The 22,274-nt window shown below is 40.4% G+C and overlaps 1 protein-coding gene across 1 annotated transcript in view; it reads left to right on the forward strand.

Moving 5' to 3' along the window:
- The first annotated feature begins 1,031 nt into the window (after positions 1-1,031).
- Positions 1,032-22,274, forward strand: part of KPNA1 (karyopherin subunit alpha 1) — an 80,853-nt gene continuing 59,610 nt past the window's right edge. The window contains exons 1-2 of the mRNA XM_079765675.1: positions 1,032-1,219; positions 21,145-21,278. Coding sequence (XP_079621801.1) covers positions 21,150-21,278 — 129 coding nt within the window. The 5' untranslated portion in view covers positions 1,032-1,219; positions 21,145-21,149. The remainder of the gene's footprint in view (positions 1,220-21,144; positions 21,279-22,274) is intronic.

The following is a 22,274-nucleotide window of genomic DNA, read 5'->3' on the forward strand; positions in this document are numbered from 1 at the left end:
GTCTGCGGGCTCCATCCCCAGTAGGGGCTATGCAAGAGGCAGCTGATGGTTGATGTTGCTCTCTCTCATCGATGTTCCTATCTATCCCTCTCCCTTCCTCTCTGTCTTTCTAAAATCAATAAAAACATTTTTAAAAATCCCACCAAATTTAATAGTAACAGTTATTCGCCCAAAATTTTCTTTTGTGGGCACTGACTGAGAGTAAAGCAAGTATTTGTGTTTCATCAAGTGAGTTATTATTTTTTACTAGAGGCCCGGTTCACAAAATTCGTGCATGGGGGGGGGGTCCCTCAGCCTGGCCTGCACCCTCTCCAATCCTGGACCCCCTTGGGGGATGTCCGACTGCCAATTTAGGCCCAATCCCTGCACAATCTGGGACCACTGGCTCCTAACTGCTCACCTGCCTGCCTACCTGATCTCCCCTAACTGCCTCTGCCTCAGCCCCCGCCACCTTGGCTTTGTCCAGAAGGATGTCCGGAAGATGTCCAGTATAATTAGCATATTACCCTTTTATTAGTATAAATACTCCTCATACTTAATCAGGCAAAGGGGATAGGGGAGAATTTAAAAAAAGGAATAACCAAAACCTTTCTCAAAGGTGCTGCATGTGAATGCCTTAGACATGAGGCACTGACTTAACACTTTTGTTCTACTCCTTCAGCCTTCATTCACCCCACCCTTCACTCAATAAACGTGTATTTGGTACCAAAGGTGTTAGAGATTAGAAACCAACAGAGGTGAGCGAGGATCGATCTGCCTGGAAAAGTTTGGAAGACAGGGTTGTAAACTTAACCGTTCAGTTCAACCTAAGAAGTATCCTTTCATCGTCACTCCACCATGACTCTTTGACTTTTGCCATTGCTGCAAACTTGCTCAGCGAGACCTCCCAACCTTGGGACTCTTCCACTGGTTGGGACTAACAGCCAGGGCTTCCAGCAAAAGGTCGTCGGAAGACTACAACTCCCGGCAGCCTTTGTAGCAGGGCAGCGGAGGGGCGTGCGCAGGCGCGAGGGCCGGCCCCCACGCGCAGACGCACTGCGAACGCCGGCTGAGCTGGGTCTCGCTGCTGGTGCGCGGCGGCGGAGAGCGAGGCCTGGTGAGCACCGCGGAGGTGCGAGCCGACTCTTCCGAAGCTGTGTGCGCACTAGGTACGGCGGGCCGGCGAGCGAGCAAGCGGCTCACCCCAGCAGTGGCACCGGGATCGGTTGCCGTTAGCCTGGTGAGTGCGGGGGTGCCCCCCGTGGTCCCGGCCCCTCCCCCTCCCGCCGGCGGATCCGGCTGTTCGGCGGGACCCTGGAGAGGTCCCGGGGCGAGGGCGGGCGCCGGCCGCGCTCGAGCTTGGTTTCCTGGGCCCAGGCGCTCGCCCCGCGTGTGTGCGTCACGGGCCCGGCTGTCCTAACGGCCGCGCGACCGGTGGAGGGGAGGGTGGGGGTGGGGAGCATGGTGTGATCGCCATAGGGGACGCCGGTTGAGGCGGGGCGGGGCCGCGGCGGGGCTGGAAGCGGCGCCGCGGACTGCGGGGCGCCGAGGCAGCCGGGCGGAGAGGAGACGAGCGCAGGCTGCGCCGCGGGCCGGCGCGAACGGGCGGGGGTGGGCTGCGCGGAGCGTTGTGACCGTGGCTGGGAGGAGCGACGGGGACGGGGGGCCTGCCGCGGCCGGAGCTAGGCGGGAAGGCACCGTCGGGGATTCCGAAGTGACTGCCCGAGCGGGAGCCGGTGGTTTGGAGGGAGGTGCCGGGGGTGGAGTCCCGGGGTGGGGACGGCCGGCCGCAGTTCACCGATGTCACAACAGCACGGGCCTGAAGCGGCTGGCGGGGGTGTGGTAATTATAGGAATGACAGAACTTGGTCTGCACACACTGTGTGTGTGAGTGGTGAGTCGAGGGGAACGGCGAAGGATTAAGCTCAAAATGGGAGGCGGAAACCGAAGGATGACTGGAGTCAGGGGAGTCGTCCTGAAGGAATGTTTTAGGTTTGAATGGAAGTATTTAATGTTCCACTTTTAAGTGGGAGATTTCACAATAATCGATTTTTAAGGTTTAAATTCAGAATAAACAATTTTGAAGTATTCTTCTAAAACATACTATTATATAATATTACTTTTCAATCCTTTATTCCTTCAGTAAAACAGTTTCTTCAAAATCCCTTTCTTAGCAGTAGATGAGTGATTTTCCCCCCCTCCCTCTTGTTGCTTCAAGTCTCCTTCTCGACATTGTTTTTTCTTTAGTTCTTGCATTTATGGTATTTTGAAAATAATTCACAAGTTATCCCCCCTCCATTTTAAAAATTGAAGAGATGACATTTTAACTTTTCAAAGGGGAGTGAGAGTGGTGGTGTTTTTACTGTAATAATTATTCTTAGAAGGGACTGTGTTATGTGTAACTGAGGCCCTGTGCGCGAAATTCATGCACTGGGGAGTGGGTGAGGGATCCCTTAGCCTATCCTGTGCCCTCACGCAGTCCGGGAGGGGGGGGGGGATGTCTGACTGACTGCTTAGGCCAGCTTCCTGTGGGGAGCAGCGCAGTCAGACATCCTTAGTGCTGCCATGGAGACCGCTGCTGTGCTCACCAGGGGCCCACTGACCACCAGGGGGCAGCACCTGCGTTGAACATCTGCCCCCCTGGTGGTCAGTACACTTCATAGCAACGTAGGTCCACCGTTTGGTCAATTTGCATATTAGCCTTTTATTACATAGGAAGATTACCTATTTAAGATTGAGGACATGAGCAAAAGTAAAGGAATTAATGTTTATTGAAGTCCTTTTAAAGATATTGTGCTAAATACTTTATGTATATTAAAACAATTAATGCTTACAGTAACTGAAGTAGATAATTTTTCCTATTCTACAGATGGAAGTTTTGAAGGTCAGAGAAGTTAGGTAACTTAGGTAAGGTCATCCAGCTCCTGTTGGACTCAGCCTTAGAACCCAAAGTTACTGCCATTTTATGAATTATTATCTTTTCATACTTATTGGTTGTGTTTTCTTTAATCCATTCATTCAGTGAATACTTCTGGAATGATCATGTGCCCCAAGGCTGGGGATATAGACATGATCAGGACACTGTTTCTGTCCTCATGGAATTCATAGTGTATTGGGGAAGACTAACAAATATTGAACATAAATTCTACATGACATTTTATCTGTCGTAATTGAGCAGAAACTGTAAAGTATTCTACAAATAGCAAAGAAAGTTCAAATAGAATCAAACAATATAATCCTTGAGTTTACAGTGTAATAGGGAAACAAAACACATGTCTATAAAAACTTAGAATAAACTAAATGATAGAAATAAATGCTTCACCTGAAGTCAATATACTTGCATTATGTTAGTTTAGGACTCAGTGATGGCGAACCTATGACACGCGTGTCAGTACTGACGCGTAGCCATTTCTGACCGCTGAGGCGGCCACGTGCTGAGGATGAAACATTTGCTGCTCCTGAGGATGAAACATTTGCGACGAGTCTTGGAGTTAGTTTTTTCCTCAAAGTGACACACTACCCGAGTTTTTTGGCGAAGTTTGACACACCAAGCTCAAAAGGTTGCCCATCACTGATTTAGGTCTTTAGATAAGTTGCTTCACAGAACTATGATTTAATATTATGCACCTAGACTTTTATCCAGAATTGGTACATAAGAAAATGCAACATGAAAGATATCTTCATTGCTATCCAAGACATTATTTCTAATTTATTTATCAATTTTTAGAAAGTAGCGACCTTAGAAAAAATTAAAAACAAACAGTGATAGGCCTTTTTCTTTTCTATTTTTGCCCCCCTCCGGACCCTCCCTCCCCTCCCCCCCTTTTTAAAGAACTGCTTTTATTAGATCATTTGTGTTTTGTAAGCCATCCTGTTTCACTTTGCACTTTGGCTGTCAGGAGGCTTAGAATAGGACTAATTTTCCTTAGTTTCAACTATGTTATAAATTATACCAGATAGTATGGAATTGCTCTCAGTTGACTCCTGGACTATTTTCTTCCTTGTTGCTCTCGATTTTGTTTTGTATCTTTCCTTTTCATTTGAAAGTAGAGATTATATCTTTTAATTTACTGTGTTTTAGCATAGTGTTTGTTGAGTTGATGATAAAGTCTTGATATTCTGATGTTTGTGTTTTTACAAATGTCAGATTTATTTTAGAAGTATGTATGAATATTTTGTAGAAAATAAAATTAAGACTTTGGTCATGCAGATAAAGATGATTGAACCTACTGATAAAGATAATTCTCTCTTATTCTCTTTAAGATCTCTGTACTTTACAGTTACTATGAATTCAGCCATAATGGAGAAAACATTGGAAATGGTAAACAATTTAATTAGCTGATTGGGGTTGATTTCACTCTATTCTTGCTGCTGTACGCAGGAGGTAGCCCCAGGCCAAAAAGGGGTCAGATAGGGCCTACACTAGAAAATTTTGAGGCCCTGCAGGGAAAGAGCAGGAATGAAGACCAATGAAATAGCAGTGTTTTGTTTTGTTTAAAGATTTTCCAACTCAACAAAAACAGATCTAAGTGATAAAATGGTTCTGACCTAGTGTAGTAGAATTGGGACAGTTCTTGAAAGCAGGCAATAATCCAGAATGTGGATAATGGGGATAATCTCCCCAACATAACAAGAAGAATACTGCCCTTCATATACAAAGATAAGTCTGCTTACTCATCATCATTGATTTTCCAGTGTGAGAAGGGATATGTGCTGAGTTGTCCATGAGTCTCTGTACTCTGAGATCCGCAAAGCAGCTTGGGGTCAAAATGTGGGTTTGTAGCTAGGGAACAGAGAGACAAGCAGAAAGTTTTAACATCTATTGATGGGTCAAGCACTACATCAGGTGCTCTGACTTAATTATCCTTGCAAAACCACTTTGAAGAGGTGGTTATCTGTATAGGGTAGTTAGGTAACTTGTCCTACTTCACAGAGTAAGTGGTGGAGCTTGGATTCAAACGCAGGGTTATTTGGACTATGTTCACACCAATCATTAAAGCTTGATTTTGTTTTGGTTTGCAGTTCAGTGTCTCCAGCAGAACAAACTAGACATAGTTTGTTTAGCATCTTGAAGTAATGTTGTGAAGATTTAATTTACTAAAAGGTGAACGCTGTTCCTGTTCCCTGCTTTATTGTTATTAACTTAGAGTAATATCTGAAAACAACTGTCCCTTTCCCCAGTTTCTGTACATTAAAGGCTAACATTTTCTTTCTTTTAGCTGTTTCCTCTTTCATATTTATAAATAACTTGGTTCTATTGCTATTTCTTGATATAGCAGTTTTGGACATTATTTATTAACTTTTCTCCATATCTCCACACTGCCTCTCCCATCTTCCCAATATAATTACCACAGATATTTATTAAGTAAATGTTCAGTGTTTTTACAGTATTACAATTTTCAATATTCAGAGCTGAATCATGTAGTGTATTATGTCATTTATTCATTTAATCAATTTTTGTTTTTTCCAGGAGTTATTATCCACCCCTTCATTTCCTGAGACATTTGTCCTGTAATCCTCTATCCTTTCAATGCAGCCTGGATGGCTACTTTCTAGCCTACTTCATAATTGTTATCCTGGAATTTGTTTTTATGTCATCCTTAAAATTCTCTATGACCCTCTTCTTTATTCCTATATTTTCTTAGCTTCCTGAGAAAGAATACCTGGGAAGTAAAGTAAAAACTTTCTAAGAGCTTGCATGATTGAAAAAAATCATCTTACCAAAGCATTTTATCATTAATTTGGGTATAAAATTTTAGGCTTAGAAATTTTGTAAGAGCACTATTGTTTTATACATTCTAGTGTTGCAGTTAAAGTCCAAAGCTATTCTGATTCTTCTTTTTTATATGACATTCCTCTAGTCTCTAGAAGCTTTTAGGATATTATTTTTAACCCCTGAATTCCATAATGATATGTCTAGATGTGGGCCTTTTTTCATTTAAGGGCATTCCAGGGAGCCTTACAAGCTGGGAATTCATGTCTGTTCTGAGAAATTTTCTGTTATTAGTTGACTTTTGGCAAAATAAGTTTTACAATTAATCTTCTCAGTTCTTGACATCTATCAACAGGCCATACAAGCTCCTTTAAATTTTTATTTTCATTTTTGAGCCCTATTTTCATTACCCTTTTCAGCAAGCACCCACTCCACTGTGGTTGATAATTCCTGGACTATATATTAATTATTGTAAATTGTTTAGAGGGTATGTGTGTGTATTTAGTTTATGTACACTCATATGCCACTTAATGACATTTCAGTTAACAACAGACCACATATACTACAGTGGTCCCATAAAATAATGGAACTGAAAAATTCCTGTCCTCTAGTGACACCATGACATCTTAGCCCACATGTTTGTGGTAATGCTGGTGTAAACAAACCTACTGCACTGCTAGTGCATAAAGAAGTATAGCCTATGCAGTAGGCTATACCTTGTGGGTTTGTATAAGTGCATTCCATGATGTTTGCACAAGATGAATAACTTAACATCACATTCTCAGAATGTGTCCCTGTTGTTTGGTGGTACATGACTGTACAGTTGACCCTTGAGCAGCTTGGGTTGGAATACCAACACCATGCAGTACAAAATCCAAGTGTAACTTTGTCTCCCCAAGACTTAGTTATCCCTTGGTATCGTTGGGGGATTGATTGTAGGACCTCCCCCTTTCCCTGTGGATAGCAGAATCCACAGTTGCTCAAGTTCCCTGTATAAAGTGTCATAGATCAGTGCATACAGTTGTCTCTCTGCATCTGCAAACTCCCAACCATAGATCAAAAACAGTACTGGTATTTTTTTGGGGGGGAAATATTGGTATAAGTGGACCCATGCATTTCATACCTGTGTTGTTCAAAGGTTAATTGTATTGTGTTATGTAACTTTTCCTGTTTGTTACTTTTTTTAACAGCATTGTTTTGCAGACTTTTCTCTTTTGTTGTATGTACATATAGTTGTATATAATGTAGAATTCCATAGTATACATTTACCACATTTTACTTTTTTATTCCTTAATGATTGATTGAAACCTGGGGTACCTGTCTGGCATCAGAAATACTCTGGTAAATATACTCTTACTTGTCATTCTTATGGACCTGTGTGAGAAGTTCTTTGGGATTATGCTATACCCAAGAGTAGGATTCCTGGATCATAGAATAGAGCTAGTTTATGTGTCTACTAGCAGTGCAGGAGGGTTCTTGGTTGCTCACAACTTTGCCAGTACTTGGTTTCATCCAACTTTGTAATTTTTGACAATGTAAAACAAGTAAACAAAGTGTTATCTCATTGTTTCAATTTACATTATCTAACTTCGAATGAGTTTGAGCATCTTTTGGATCCATTCAGGTTTTCCCTTTTGACAAGTGTCTATTTTGTCCTTTATCTTTTCTTTGGGTTTCCTGTCTTTGTTTTTTATTGGTAGAAAGAAGTTCCTTGTGAGGTTAGATTGGAATGGACTGTTGATTTAAGGTTTGGAAAATATTTTCTCTAAGCCTGTCATTTTTCTGTTAATTTTTTCCATGTTGTCTTTTATTGAATGGCTATTCTAAATTTGATGGATTGCTTCTTTGATAACCTCTTCCTCGTCGATATTTTGTTTTCTCCATTGGAATTTGTATATTTGGGTATTGGGATTCTTATGTTGTTCTTCTAATTTTCTTTTTCTTCTTATTTTCTATTTCTTAGTTGTTGTTTTGTTTGTTTGTTTGTTCTGTTTCCTGAGGGATTTCCTCACTATTATCATCCCTTCTATTGAAAATTTAATTTCTACCTATGTATTAAATTTCCTGGAGCTCATTGTTATATTTTATTTTATGTTTTTAAATATACTTTATTGATTTTTTACAGAGAGGAAGGGAGAGGAATAGAGTTAGGAACATCGATGAGAGAGAAACATCGTTCAGCCGCCTCCTGCACACCCCCTACTGGGGATGTGCCCTCAAACAAGGTACATGCCCTTGACCGGAATTGAACCTGGGACCCTTCCGTCCACAGGCCAATGTTCTATCCACTGAGCCAAACCGGTTAGGGCTCATTCTTATATTTTAAATATAGATTTTATTTTTCAGAAGAGTTTTAGGTTCACAGTAAAATTGAATGGAATGTTCAGAGTTCTCATCTATCCTGTACCCCCAGCACAATTTCTCCCACTACCACCATTTGTATCAGAGTGGTACATTTGTTATAATTGAATCAACATTGACACAGTATTCTTACCCAAAGTTCATAGTTTACATTAGGGTTTATTCTTGGTGTTGTATATTCTTCGGGTTGTGACAAATGTATAGTGACATATATCAGTCATTATAATATACAGAGTAGTTGGACTGACATAAAAATCCTCTGTGCTTTGCTATTTATTCCTCCCACCCCTCAAACCTATGGCAAATAATTGATCTTTTAACTGTCTATAGTTTTTGCCTCTTCCATAGTGTCATATAATTGGAATCATACACATATTTTTTTGAAAAGCTCTCAATGTGGCAAATATAATATGTGTCCCCCCAAAGAGGAGGGGAGAGAAGGGAATTATAGAAATAATCAGTCAATCTCATTTATGGATACTGGTGTAGAAATGTTTTAAGAAAACATTATCAGACAACTCAGAAGCATGATACACCATGACCAGGTGTGTTAAGTACAAGAATCAAGAGTCATTCAATATTAAGAAATCTATTACTAGCTCATTATATTTATAGGTCAAAGGAAATAAATGATCATTTTAATAACTGGCAAAAAGGCATTTGATATAATTCTGCACTCATTTCAGGTTTTAAAAATTTATGGATAGGTGGTACTTAAATGTAAATTTTTATTTTTATTTTTTTTGAAAAAGAGGTATCTCAAAACAATACTGTGACATAATTGGAGATCTTATACATTGCTGGTACTAATGAAATCTAATCCGACAAAATACTTCTGGGTAAATGTATAAGTCAGCTTGGGATGCCATTAAAAAGTACCACAGTCTGTGTGGCTTAAACAACAAAAAATTCATTTTCTCTCAGTTCTGGATGCTGAAGTCCAAAATCAAGGTGCCAACAGGGTTGGTTTTTGGTAAGGCCGCTTTCCCTGACTTGTTGGTGACCATCTTCTCCCTGTGCCCTCACATGGTCTTTTCTCTCTGCACATGCTAAGAGAAAAGGAGAGAAAGTCCAATGTCTCTTCCTCTTTATAAAGATACCAGTCCTATTGGATTAGGGCCTTACCCTCATGACCTCATTTAACTTTAATTACCTCCTTAAAGGCCCTATAGCTAATATAGTCACATTGGGAGTTAGGGTTTCAATATGTGAATTGGAGGGGAGGACACAATTAAGTTCATAACTGTAGAGCCACTAGGTTTATAATTAGAGACCTAAAATCATATCCTTGCTTTATCTTCTATTAAGTGTGTAACCCTGGCCTAGTCACAACCTCTGTAAGCCTCCTGAAACCTTAACTGTAAAGGATAAGAATAGTAATTCTTGCATTATAGGTTTATTAAGAGATTCAGGTAAATTCGATGATGTAACACAGCACATTGTAAGTCAGTTATTCTCAACCCAGGCTTGCATGAAAATCATCTTAATAACTCTTCTTGTGACTTCTAGCCTGACGGCATAATGAGTGCTGCAGATCAGCTCCATAGTAAAACTGGGGGAAATAAATAAAATACAATAATTTAAAGCCTCTGGAAATGATCATAGGGAATACAGTAAATGAAGAGCTTCCAGTTGGAGGGAAGGTTTTCTTCCTGGGAGGAGCAGGACATAAGGATTTCTTATCCTGCCCCAGCTGCCTGCTGCTGAGGGTAAGTCCTGGGCTAATGAGGCAGAGAGGTAGGAGACTACCTTCTGTCCAGATCCCATTTGTGGAAGAGAGGTTTTACCTTGGGCACAGAGCCACTGAGAGTATTAGGAAATAGATTACCTTTTTCCTGTTGTAAAAGGTGGTGGTTCCATGTCAGGAGAGACAAGGTATCTCCCACTAAATATGCAGGTCCTAAAAGGGGTGTCACTCAGAGAAGTATACTGTTGTCCACACCCACAGCTTGAGAGCCCTGATCAGAGATTTTACTTGGGGGTCTGGGGAAGGGAAGAAGCAGGTCCTAAAACAGATAGCTCTAATCTCCTCAAGGAACTGACTTCATTTTCAATAGAGCTGGAGACATTAAAACAAGGGTACTTTCAAAAACAGCAGGGGTTGTGGTAAAAGGCAGGGGCAGTTAGGAGATTTGTAGACTCAAGAGATGCAGGCTAAATTGCAGGCTAGCTAGTTTGCTGGAGGGTACTAGGGTAAGAGGTAGCTGAAGGGAGTCTTCCAGGGGTCAAAGCAAACTTCAAAAACTGACCCCTGAAACTATTCCCTTAAAGGAGCATAAATTTGATCGGGTTTCTTTGTAGAGAAATTTATGCCTGTGACCATTGTTGAAAATAGTAGAGCAATCAGCTGGCAATGATTAGTGGAGGTTAACACCTAGGAGTTATCAGGGAAAGAGACAGAGCTCTACCAAACTACTGTCTTGGCAAGGTGATTATGGGCATAGTAGTGACCCGGTGCACGAAATTCGTGCACATTAAAAGGGGATTAATTAGAGGAAATAATTTAACCCTACCAGACTGCTGTACCGATTTTTCGGTAATTTCCGAATCTGCCGCTATACCGCTGTACCTAATTTTCGGTACTTTGCGGTCTGGTATGGTTAATATTGCTATTTGCCCTTTCTCTATAATAGAAGTGTCAGAGATGAAAGAAAATTAGTAAAATGTATATGAAAACCTTCCTCCTATCACAGTCTGGGGCACACCACGGGACCCAGAGTCAAGTCCCTGCCCACCACATGCACCTCAAAATCGCGTGAGACCCAGACCCGGCCTGTCCCACCCTTGTCAAGCCCTGCTGGGCAGGAGGCATAGCCTCAGGTCCCCTGGCCCGGCGCCAGGACGGGGGGCATGGCCTGAGGTCTCCCAGCCCAGACGGGTGGGGGGGCATGCCTTGAGGTCCTCCATCAAGCCCCGCCAGGTGGGGGACACGGACTTAGATCCCCTGTCAAGCCCTGCTGGGTGGGGGGCACGGCCTGAAGTCCCCTGTCAAGCCCCACCAGGTGGGGGGTGCGGCCTGAGGTCCCCCGGCCTGGCACTGGGGTGGGGGGAGCAGCCTGAGTTCCTCTAGCCCAGCACCAGGACGGGAAGCACACCTTGAGATCCCCTGTCAAGCCCTGCTGGGTGGGGGGCGGGGGCGCAGCCTGAGGTCCCCTGTCAAGCCCTGCTGGGTGGGGGACGCAGCCTGAAGTCCCTTGTCAAGCCCCACCTGGTGGGGGGTGCGGCCTGGTGCTAGGGTGGGGAGAGCAGCCTGAGGTTCCCTAGCCTAGCACCAGGACGGGAAGCACACCTTGAGGTCCCCTGTCAAGCCCTGCCAGGTGGGGGGCATGGCCTGAGACCCCCTGTCAAGCCCTGCCGGGTGGGGGACACAGCCTGAGGTCCCCTGTCAAGCTCCACGGGGGCGGGAGAGGGCATAGACTCAGGTCCCTGCTGATTGCTTATTAAGGCTCCTTATGGGAACTTTGCCTCAGCTGTGGGTGCAGCCATCTTTGTGATGGAGTGATGCTCAATTAACATATTCCCTCTTTATTAGATAGGATTTAGGTTGTCCATCCTAAGGATCAACATCAGAGGCTTAACACTGCAGGGACGGGTGTGGGGGTGAGAAAATAGACTTCTTTAAAATAATACAGCAAATTTCTAAACAAGCAAAGAAACCTGTGTCTGTGGCACCAGTAACCAGAGTTGCCACAAAACATCATATAGCATACTGGGTTTCCAATAAAAAGTTGACAGTGCAAAACAAGTAAACAGACCAAAATAACCAGGAAAGTATAGTTAATACACTGGAAAAAACAGACAGCAGAAACTGCCTGTGAGAGTGACCAGATGTTGGATTGAACAAAACTAGACTTTCGAAGTAGCCATTATAAATATGTTCAAAGGATCAAAGAAAACCTTGATTAAATAAATAAAGGTATGATGACAACACACATAAAATAGATTATCAGTAAAGATATAGAAATTCCAAAGAAGAATCAAATGGAAATTCTGCCTTTGAAAAGTAACGTAACTAATGAAAAGTTAAAGGGACTGAATAGTAGATTTGAACTGGTAGAAGAAAGATTCATGCCAATACATTGATAGAGATTAATGAAAGGGAGAGGGGGAAAAATGAAGAAAATTGAAAAGAGCCTCAGAGAAATGAGTGTCACCATTAAGTACACTACAATACACATAATGAAAGTACCAGAAGAAGAGGGAAGAGAAAAGAGCAGAAAAGTCTACAAATACATAATGACTAAAAACTCAAATTTATTGAAAAAACACTGACCTGGACTTTCAGGGAACCCAATGAATTTCAAATAGGATTAATGCAAGAAAGTCCACAAATGGCCAGACACATCAGTGTAAAAATGTTGAAAGTCAAAGAAAAGGGGAAAAATCTTGAAAGCAACAAGAGAAAAACAATTATAGGCAGTCCTCCGGTTACGTCAGATTCGATGTACATCGTTTTGTGGTTACGTCGCCATCTCCCATTTATGTTTAAAAAAAGTCCCACCATTTTGATGTGTGTACATATGTGCTTTATGTTTTTTATTATTTACTGTATTTACCACAAATAAAGGTCAGGAATTGTTATCTTTTAAATTTTTTTTTTTTACTGTTTCACTTCATTACTGCTGTGTATGTGCTCCTTGTGAGTGATGTAAGTGCTTCTGTAGGTGGATTCCGACTTATGGCAAAAATCACGTTACATTGCACTGTAGGAACGGATCTCGGATGGAACCTGAGGACCAACTGTAGTTACTTACAAGGAAACCCTGATAAGAATAACAGCTGATTTCTTAGCGGAAACAGTGGAAGCCAGGGAATACAGTGGAATAATACAGTCATGTGCTGCTCAATCGATAAGTTCTGAGAAATGCATCATTCGGAGATTTTGTTGTCTGAAACATAGAGTGTACTTACACAAACCTAGATGGGACAGCTTACTACACACTTAGGCTATAGGTTTGTTTAGACCAGCATTGCCACAAACACGTGAATAATGTGTTCCTCTATGATGTCATGACAGCTATGATGTTACTAGGTGATAGGAATTTTTCAGCTCCATTATAATTTTATGGGACAAGTTGTTATATATGTAGTCTTTTGTTGACTGAAATGTCATTATGTTGTACATAACTGTATTTGAAGTACTCAAAGACAAATGCTGTCAACCAAAAATTTTATATATCATCAAAACTATCTTGTAAAAATGAAGGTGAAGTAAAGACTTTCCCAGATTAAAAAAACAATGTTATCAGCAGACCGACTTGCAAGAATGATTAAGGAAGCTCTTTAGGCAGAAAGCAAATGACCCTAGATGGTAATTTGAATTCACATGAACAAGAAGCATTAGTAAAGGTAATTACTGTGTGCAATTTTAAAAGAGAGGGTAACCACATATTTTCACTCTTTTTCTTAAAACATTTAAAAAGCAATTTTGTGAAGTAATAATATATCCTTGGGTCTATAATATATAGTAATATAATGTATTTGTAATGTGTCTGCCAATAACAGCACAGAGGAAGTGAATGAGAGTAGAGCTATGTTAAGCTAAGGACCTGACTATAGATGATAAAGTAATAATTAAAACTGTGTTATTGGGTTTGTAACCAGTGTAATATATATCCTAGCAATACCAAAAGGGGATAAAGTTATATATCATAATATTTCTATATTTCACTGGCATTAAGATAATATACACCTGAAGCTGATTCTAATAAGTTAAAGTGTATATGGTAACCCTAGAGCAGTAATTTTCAACCTTTTCATCTCATGGCATACATAAAACCAATTACTAAAATTCTGTGGCACACCAAAAAATATATATTTTTTACCAACCTACAAAAAATAGGTATAATTTTGATTCATTCACACTGGACAGCTATTGTTGTATTGGCTGTTGTAATTTTTTGACAATCTAAGGGAAAAGAGGTCATTGTCAAGAGAGAAACCAAGATGGCAGCATAGGTAAACACCTAAACTGCTGCCTCACACAGCACTTTCAAAACTACAACTAAAAGACAAAACAGGAAGGCTGGCTGAGTGGAAATTCTACAACTAGAAGGAAAGAGAAAAGCACACTGAGACTCAGAAGAGCTGCAGAAGGCAGAGGTACGGAGACGCACGCAGAGAGGACTGGCAACTGAGTGCGCGGCTGGCTTTCTCAATCGGGAGGAAGACAAAAGCTCCCGACTGCTCTGAACTCCAGTTCCGGGCGAGACTCTGGGGACCCAGACTCATACGGGGAGAAACTGGACTGACTGGCAGCAGGCAAAACTCGAGGGCGGCTTTCTCTCAGAGGTGCTGGCAGCAATGACAGCAGGACACTGAGACCCAGGGGCCTCTTAGGGCAGGGCTGACGGGAAGCCATTGCTTTTTTCTCCGCCCTGGGACTCTGCCCCATCCAAGCTGAGCACAGAGGCTTTTGCATATGAATGTCCTGGTCCTTTGAATTCTAAACTTACCTAACAAACTGCAGCTGAGTCAGAGACCTAGAACATCCAAAAGAAGACCCAAGGCCCCACAGCAGCTTGCATTGCTTCACAGCTGGGCATCATCTGGGCACCTTCAAAACCCAAACAAAAAGAGGAATCTGCAGATCTCTCCGTAGCTCCTGCTGGGTGGCCTCAGGCAGAGGCTAAATTAGCACCTCCTTGGAGATCCAAGAGCCAGTGTACCCAGGGGTCAGAGTGGGACCATCCAGATTACAACTCCTCAGATCCATAAGGGACACACTCAGGGGGCATACTCAGCACCAAAGCCCCACAGAAGCAAGTCTTGCCTCATAAGGGTGTCTCCAGCATAGAAGTTCTCCCATTTTAGACACAGCTGATCCTCACAGCCAATTGGCCTGGAGGTCAATTCCTACCAGTGATACCAACAACAATCAAGGCTTAACTACAATAAGACTGTGCACACAGCCCGCAAAGGGGTGCACCAAGAGTGTCCACCTCAGGTAACTGGGGATGCTGAGCCATAGGACACCTAGCACACAAAGCCACTCTGCCAACTCAGGGAAGCAGCCAAAATGTGGAGACAAAGAAACAGGTCACAAATGAAAGAAATGGAGGAAAGCAAATGACTGGATATAGAGTTCAAACCACAGTTATAAGGTTTTTTAAGAATTTTCTAGAAAAGGCTGATAAATTTAGCGAGACTCGATATGAAAAGAGGACCAACTAGAAATTAAGCATACACTGACTGAAATAAAAATATTACACAGAGATCTAACATCAGACTAGAGGATCGCAAGAATCAAGTCAAAGATTTGAAATACAAAGAAGCAAAAACACACAACCGGAAAAGCAAAAAGAAAAAAGAATCCAAAAATATGAAGATAGTGTAAGGAGCCTCTGGGACAACTTCAATCATACCAACATCAGAATTATGGGGGTGCCAGAATAAGAGAGAGAGCAAGATACTGAAAACCTATTTGAAGAAATAATGACAGAAAACTTCCCCCACCTGGTGAAAGAAATAGACTTACAAGTCCAGGAAGCATAGAGAACCCCAAACAAAAGGAATCCAAAGAGGACCACACCAAGACACATAATTAAAACGCCAAGAGCAAAAGACAAAGAGAGAATATTAAAAGCAGCAAGAGAAGAACAATTAGTTACCTACAAGGGAGCACCCATACGATTGTCAGCTGATTTCTCAACAGAAACTATGCAGGCCAGACGGGAATGCAAGAAATAGTTAAAGTGATGAATAGCAAGAACCTACAACCAAGATTACTCTACCTGGCAAAGCTATCATTCAGAATTGAAGGTCAGATAAAGAGCTTCACAGAGAAGAAGCTAAAGGAGTTCATCACCACCAAACCAGTATTATATGAAATGCTGAAAGGTATTCTCTAAGAATAGGAAGAAGAAGAAAAAGGTAAAGATAAAAATTATGAACAACAAATACATATCTATCAACAAGTGAATCTAAAAATCAAGTGAATAAAAAATCTGATGAACGGAATAATCTGGTGAATATAATAGAATCAGGGGCATAGAAAGGGAGTGGACTGACAATTCTCAGGGGGAAAGGGGTGTGGGGGGTGCGGGAAGAGACTGGACAAAAATCATACACCTATGGATGAGGATAGTAGGGAGGAGGGTAAGGGCAGAGGGTGGAGTGGGAACTGGGTAGAAGGGAGCTATGGGGGGAAAAAAGAAGAACAATTGTAATAATCTGAACAATAAAGATTTATTTTAAAAAAAGAAAAGAGGTCAGTGTCCTTGACTAAACGGTATTGCATGTTTTAAAAATTCTTGTGGCACACTGGTTGAAAATATCTTTCTTAAAGCAGTGGTCGGCAAACTCATTAGTCAACAGAGCGGCAAACCGCGGCTCACGAGCTGCATATGGCTCACGAGCTGCATATGGCTCGCGAGCCGCAGTTTGCCGACCACTGCCCTAGAGCAACCACTAGGGGGAAAAAACAAAAAATATAGTGGAAAAGTCACTGAAGAAATTTAAGTGCTTCATTTGAATATATTCACTAAATTAAAAAGAAAGCAGTGAAAGGGTACTAAAGGAATGAAAAAGAAGAATCACATGAAAACAAAAAATGAAAAAGCTGTTAAACCCAACTGCCAATAATAAAAAATATGAGTTGATTAGACAGTCTAATAAAAAAGGCAGATGTTGTTAGATTGGGTACAGCAAATGCTGTCTATAAGAAAGACATTTTAAGTTTAAAGATAAAAATAGATTTAAAGTGTAAGGATTGAACATTATCATGCAAACAACAAACACAAGAAAGCTGGAATGGCTATACTAATATTGAAAAAAATAACTAAAACAAAAATGTTACTAGAGATAAAGAGGGACATTTTATAAAAATGAAAGGGTCAACCCACTAGAAGGATAAAACAGTTATACAGTATATGTACTTAATAACAGCACAACATACATGCAGCAAAAACTGGGAACTGAAGGGAGAAATAGAGAATTCAACAATAATAGTTGTAGGAAAAAAACCAATAATAATGGCTGGAAGACTTCAGTGCTCCACTTTCAAAAATGGACAAAACAACTAAGAAAACAGTATAAACCAACTAGACCCAGCAGACATCTATAGATTACCCAGCAACAGCAAACTATACGGTGTGGGCAGAAATAGTTTTACAGTTGTAATTCAAGTAAAGAATACAGTCATTAATAAATAATACAAGAATAAACTCAGTTTCATGTACACACAAGTGTAAACCTAGTTTTGCCCACCTTGTATATTGCTAAGTACACATGGGACATTTTCCACAATAGACCATATGCTAGGCTGCAAAACAAACCCTAATACATTTTAAAAGATTAAAATAATACAAAGGTTGTCCTCTGATTACAATGTAAAGAAATTAGAAATAAAAAAAGAAAGATTTGGGGAAATCTCAAGTATGTGAAAATTAAAGAACATATTTCTGAATAAACAGTGGATCAAAGATATAAAAAGGTAAAATCAGAAAAATACTTTGAGATAAATGAAAATGAAGTTACCACGTTAGAAAATTATGGGATACAGCTAAAGCAGTACTTAGAAAGAGACTTCTAGCAATAAATGCCTGTATTAAGAAAGAAGAAACTCCATGGCTATTGTGGCATAATTGGAGCATCATTCCATACATCAAGAGGTGGTGGGTTCGATTCCTGGTCAGGGCATATACCCAGGTTGTGGTTCCATCCCTGGTCAGGGGGCCATGTACGTGAGGCAACTGATCACATCAATGTTTCTTTTTCTCCTTCTCTCCCTCTCTCCCTTTCTCCCTCTCTATTTCTAAAATCAATAAAAATTAAAGATCTTGAATTAATAACCTAACCTTCCACCTTAAGTCATTAGAAAAGGTAGAGCAAAGTAAATCTAAAGCAGAAGGAAGGATATAATAAAGAGTGGAGTAGAAATTAATGAGCTAGAGAAAATTAAAAGCAATAGAGAAAATTAAGGAAACCAAAAACTGGTACTTTGAAAAGAAAATTTTAAAGCTAAATTGACAGAAAAAAAGAAAGACGACTCAGATTACTAGAATCAGAAATGAAAGAGGAAACATTAATACTGACCTTACAAAAGTTTAAAGGATTATAAAGGAATACTTTGAACAAATGTATACCAATGAATTACATAACTTAGATAAAAAAGACAATTTTTTTAGAAAGATGAAAAGTACTGAAATTTACGGGAAATAGACAATCTGAATGGACCTATAACAGATAAAGCGATTGAATTAATCATAAAATTACCTGCAAAGAGATGCCCAGGTCTGTGTGATTTCACTGCTGAATTCTACCAAACATTTAAGAAGAATACTATTTCTTCACAAACTTCCCAAAAATGGAGAGAGAACACTTCCCAACTTATGAAGCTGGTGTTACCCTAATAGCAAAGATGTCACACACAAAAAAAAACTGCAAACCAATAGGAACATAAAATGCAAACTAAATTAAATGGCATGTGAAAAGATTTATACATCATGGCTAAGTGCTATTTATCCCAGAAGATGCAAGGTTGGTGTTAAGTTTACAAACCACTTAATGTAATCTATCAGTAAAATAAAAAACAAAAGCCACATGATCATTGCAATAGGTGCAGAAATGACAAAATCTCAAAAACTAGGAATAGAAGGGAGCTTTCTCATCATAATAAAGGACATCTATGAAAAATCCAAAGGTAACATCATACTTAATGGTGAAAGACGTTGATACCGCTAAGATTAGGCTTAAGACAAGATTGTCTGCTGTCTCCACTTCTATTTGACATTGTGTTAGAAATTCTAAACCTGGTAATTATGCAAGAAAAGGTATAAAAATTGGAAAGAAGCAAAATTATCTCTGGTAGATGACATGAGCTTGTATGTGAAAAATCCTAAGGAATCTATTAAAAGATTATTAGAACTAATTAGCAAGTTGCACAAGGTTGCAGGACACAAAATCAATATACAAAAGTCAATTGTATTTCTTGCTATGAACAATTCAAAAGTGAAAATTAAGAGAACAGTTCCATTTACAATAGCATCAAAATAATTAAAATACCTAGGAATAAATTTTAACGAGAAGTGTGAAACACTGAAAACTACAACACATTGTTGAAAGAAGTTAAAGATGATCTAAGTAAATAGAAAACATCCCATATTCGTGGATTGGTAGATTTAACATTGTTGAAGTGACAATACTCACCAAATTGATTTACAGATTCAGTGCAGTCCATGTCAGAATCCTAGCTGATTTCTTTCAACAATGTGTTGTAGTTTTCAGAGTGTTTCACACTTCTCATTAAAATTTATTCCTAGGTATTTTAATCATTTTGATGCTATTGTAAATGGAACTGTTCTCTTAATTTTCACTTTTGAATTGTTCATAGCAAGAAATACAATTGATTTTTGTATATTGATTTTGTGCTTCAAAGAACACCATCAATAAAGTGGAAAGACAATTGATAGAATGGAAGAAAACATTTTAAAATCATAATATCTGATAAAGGACTTCTATCTAGAATATATAAGTAACTTTTACAACTCTGATAAAAAGACAACCCAATTTTAAAATGGGCAAAGAATTTTAAAATGGAGGATATACAATTGGGAAATAAACATGTGAAATGACATCTAGCCCACTGGGAGTTAAGAGAAAAAAAAAGTTGATAGCAGGTGTTAGCCAGGATGTGGAGAAATGGTCAACCCTTATATACTGCTGGTGGGAATGTAAAATGGTGCATCACTTTGGAAAACTAGTTAGGCAGTTCCTCAAATGATTAAACAGAGTTACCATATGACCCAGCAATTCCATTCTTAGGTTATATACCTAAGAGGGATGAAAACATGTTTATGCCAAAACTTGTCCACAAATAAATAGAGAAATATTATTCATAATAGTCAAAAAGTAGAATGAGACAAATATAATGGGGTATCCATACAGTGTGATATAATTTAGCCACAAAAAGAAATAAACTACTGGTATATGTTGCAATATGGATGAATCTTGAAAATATGCTCAGTGAAATAAGCCAGCCATAAATGATCACACATATGATTCATATGAGATGTCCAGAATAGAAATGACAACTAATGGTACCAGGTTTCTTTTTAGGTGATGAAAATTAAAGATTAACTGTGGCAGTGGTTGAATATAGCTGTGAATATGCTAAAAACCATTGAATTGTATCTATATCTATATCTATATCTATAAAAGCCTAAGTGACCATTTCAACCTGAATGACCAGACACTATGACGCACACTGACCACTAGGGGGCAGATGCTCAACGCAGGAGCTGCCCCCTGGTGGTCAGTGTACTCCCACAGCCAGCTTCCCCCTGCCGGCCAACCTCCTGTGCTCCCTCCCCCTGGCTGGCAGGCCCAGGGCTGGGACAGGGAACCAGGGATGGGTGGCGGTAGATGCGGCCCCTTTCTCAGGGGGTCTGAGGGCCAGCGGCCAGCCTTTTGTGCCCTGTCCCTCCTCCCAGTTGGCAGGCCCCAATCGGCCTTCCACCCTCCCGCCATGGTGGCAGCGAGGGAAGGAGGAGGGGGGGAGGTGGGGTACTGCCTGGCATCCGATGTCTGTTCCTTCCATGCCTGACCCAGTGACTGTCACCTTCCCTCCCGACTTTGTCGGGGCCTTTGGGCCCCAATTGGCCCGGCCCTGATCGGCCCTGATTGCCAGCCAGGCATAGGAACCCCACAAATTTCATGCACTGGGCCTCTAGTCCTATATAATAAAAGGCTAATATGCAAATCAACTGAACGGTGGAACAACTGGTCACTATGACATGCACTGACCACCAGGGGAAGGTGCTCAATGCAGGAGCTGCCCCCTGGTGGTCAGTGCGCTCCCACAGAGGGCACACTGCTCAGCCAGGAGCCAAGCTCACAGATGGTGAGTGCAGTGGCGTTGGCAGGGAGCGGGCCTAAGTTGGCAGTCGGACATCCCCTGAGGGCTCCCGGGCTGCGAGAGGGCGCAGGCCGGGCTGAGGGACCCTCCTCCCCCTTTAGTGCATGAATTTCATGCACTGGGCCTCTAGTACTTTAATAAAGATGTTACATTTCTGGTATCCTTATGGGGTGAACCTGGGCAGCGGTCTTTACAGTAAGCTAAGCGCATCTGTTCCTTTCCTCTCATTTTTATAGAAATCATGACTACCCCAGGAAAAGAGAACTTTCGCCTGAAAAGTTATAAAAATAAGTCCCTGAATCCTGATGAGATGCGCAGGAGGAGGGAAGAAGAAGGACTGCAGCTTCGTAAGCAGAAAAGAGAAGAGCAGGCAAGTCCTTTACTATATTATTTATTCCTTTTAAAGAACTTAATGTTCAATTTTAAGACTGAAACCACTTTCCTTTAATTTTAATAACGATTTTATATATCTATATGTACATATACTGTGTGTGTGTATATATATATGTATATCTATCTATCTATCTATCTATCTATCTATCTATCTATCTATCTATATCCCACAGACACACTATAAAATCAACATGTTTTGGGGGTGGGGAGAAAAAGTGAAATACAAGAATGAAGAAATCTCTCCTGTTCCCATTTCCCCACTATAACCACTGTTTAATACTTTGACCTATTTGTTTTTAGTGTATTTCATTTTTCTAAAGTTGCAACTTAAGATTTTATGTACATTTGTTAATGAATTCTCAAGTGGCCAAGAAAACATTGCTTTTCATTATAAACTTTATTTGAAACTTTGTAAATATGTACAGAAGTAAAGAACAAATAATTAACTTCATAAACCCATTCTCTGGGTTCAGTAATTGTCAACAATTTGCCTTTAGTGTCTTAACTGACTCTACATTTCTTTATTATGTAATATTTTAAAGCAAAACCTCAGGGAATATGTTTTTTCACCCCTGGATTGATTCTACATTATTCAGAAACATGTAGGCAATAATTATTCATTTATTTTTAAGTTTTGAGGTAATTTTATTTTTTAAAATGTAGGATATCCGCAAAACATGTATACACACTTTAATAGCTGGTAGCTCAATTGATGTTTCTTTTCAGCCAGATTAAGCTTGGAACAAAGGAAATTCATCCTAAAATGCTACTGGAAGTTTGAAAATGCAGTTGAAGTACAAACACTGCCCTTATAATTATACACACCTTAACAGCTGATAACTCACTTAATTTTCACTCCTTTTCAGGTTTAACTGATTTGAAATAATGGGTGAAGCGAGACTAAACTTTGAACAAAGTTATCCACTAGACTTTTTTTACGGGGATACATAAAAGATAAAAGTTTACAGTACAA

Source organism: Cnephaeus nilssonii (genome assembly GCF_951640355.1).
Source record: "Cnephaeus nilssonii genome assembly, chromosome: 3".
NCBI lineage: Eukaryota > Metazoa > Chordata > Mammalia > Chiroptera > Vespertilionidae > Cnephaeus > Cnephaeus nilssonii.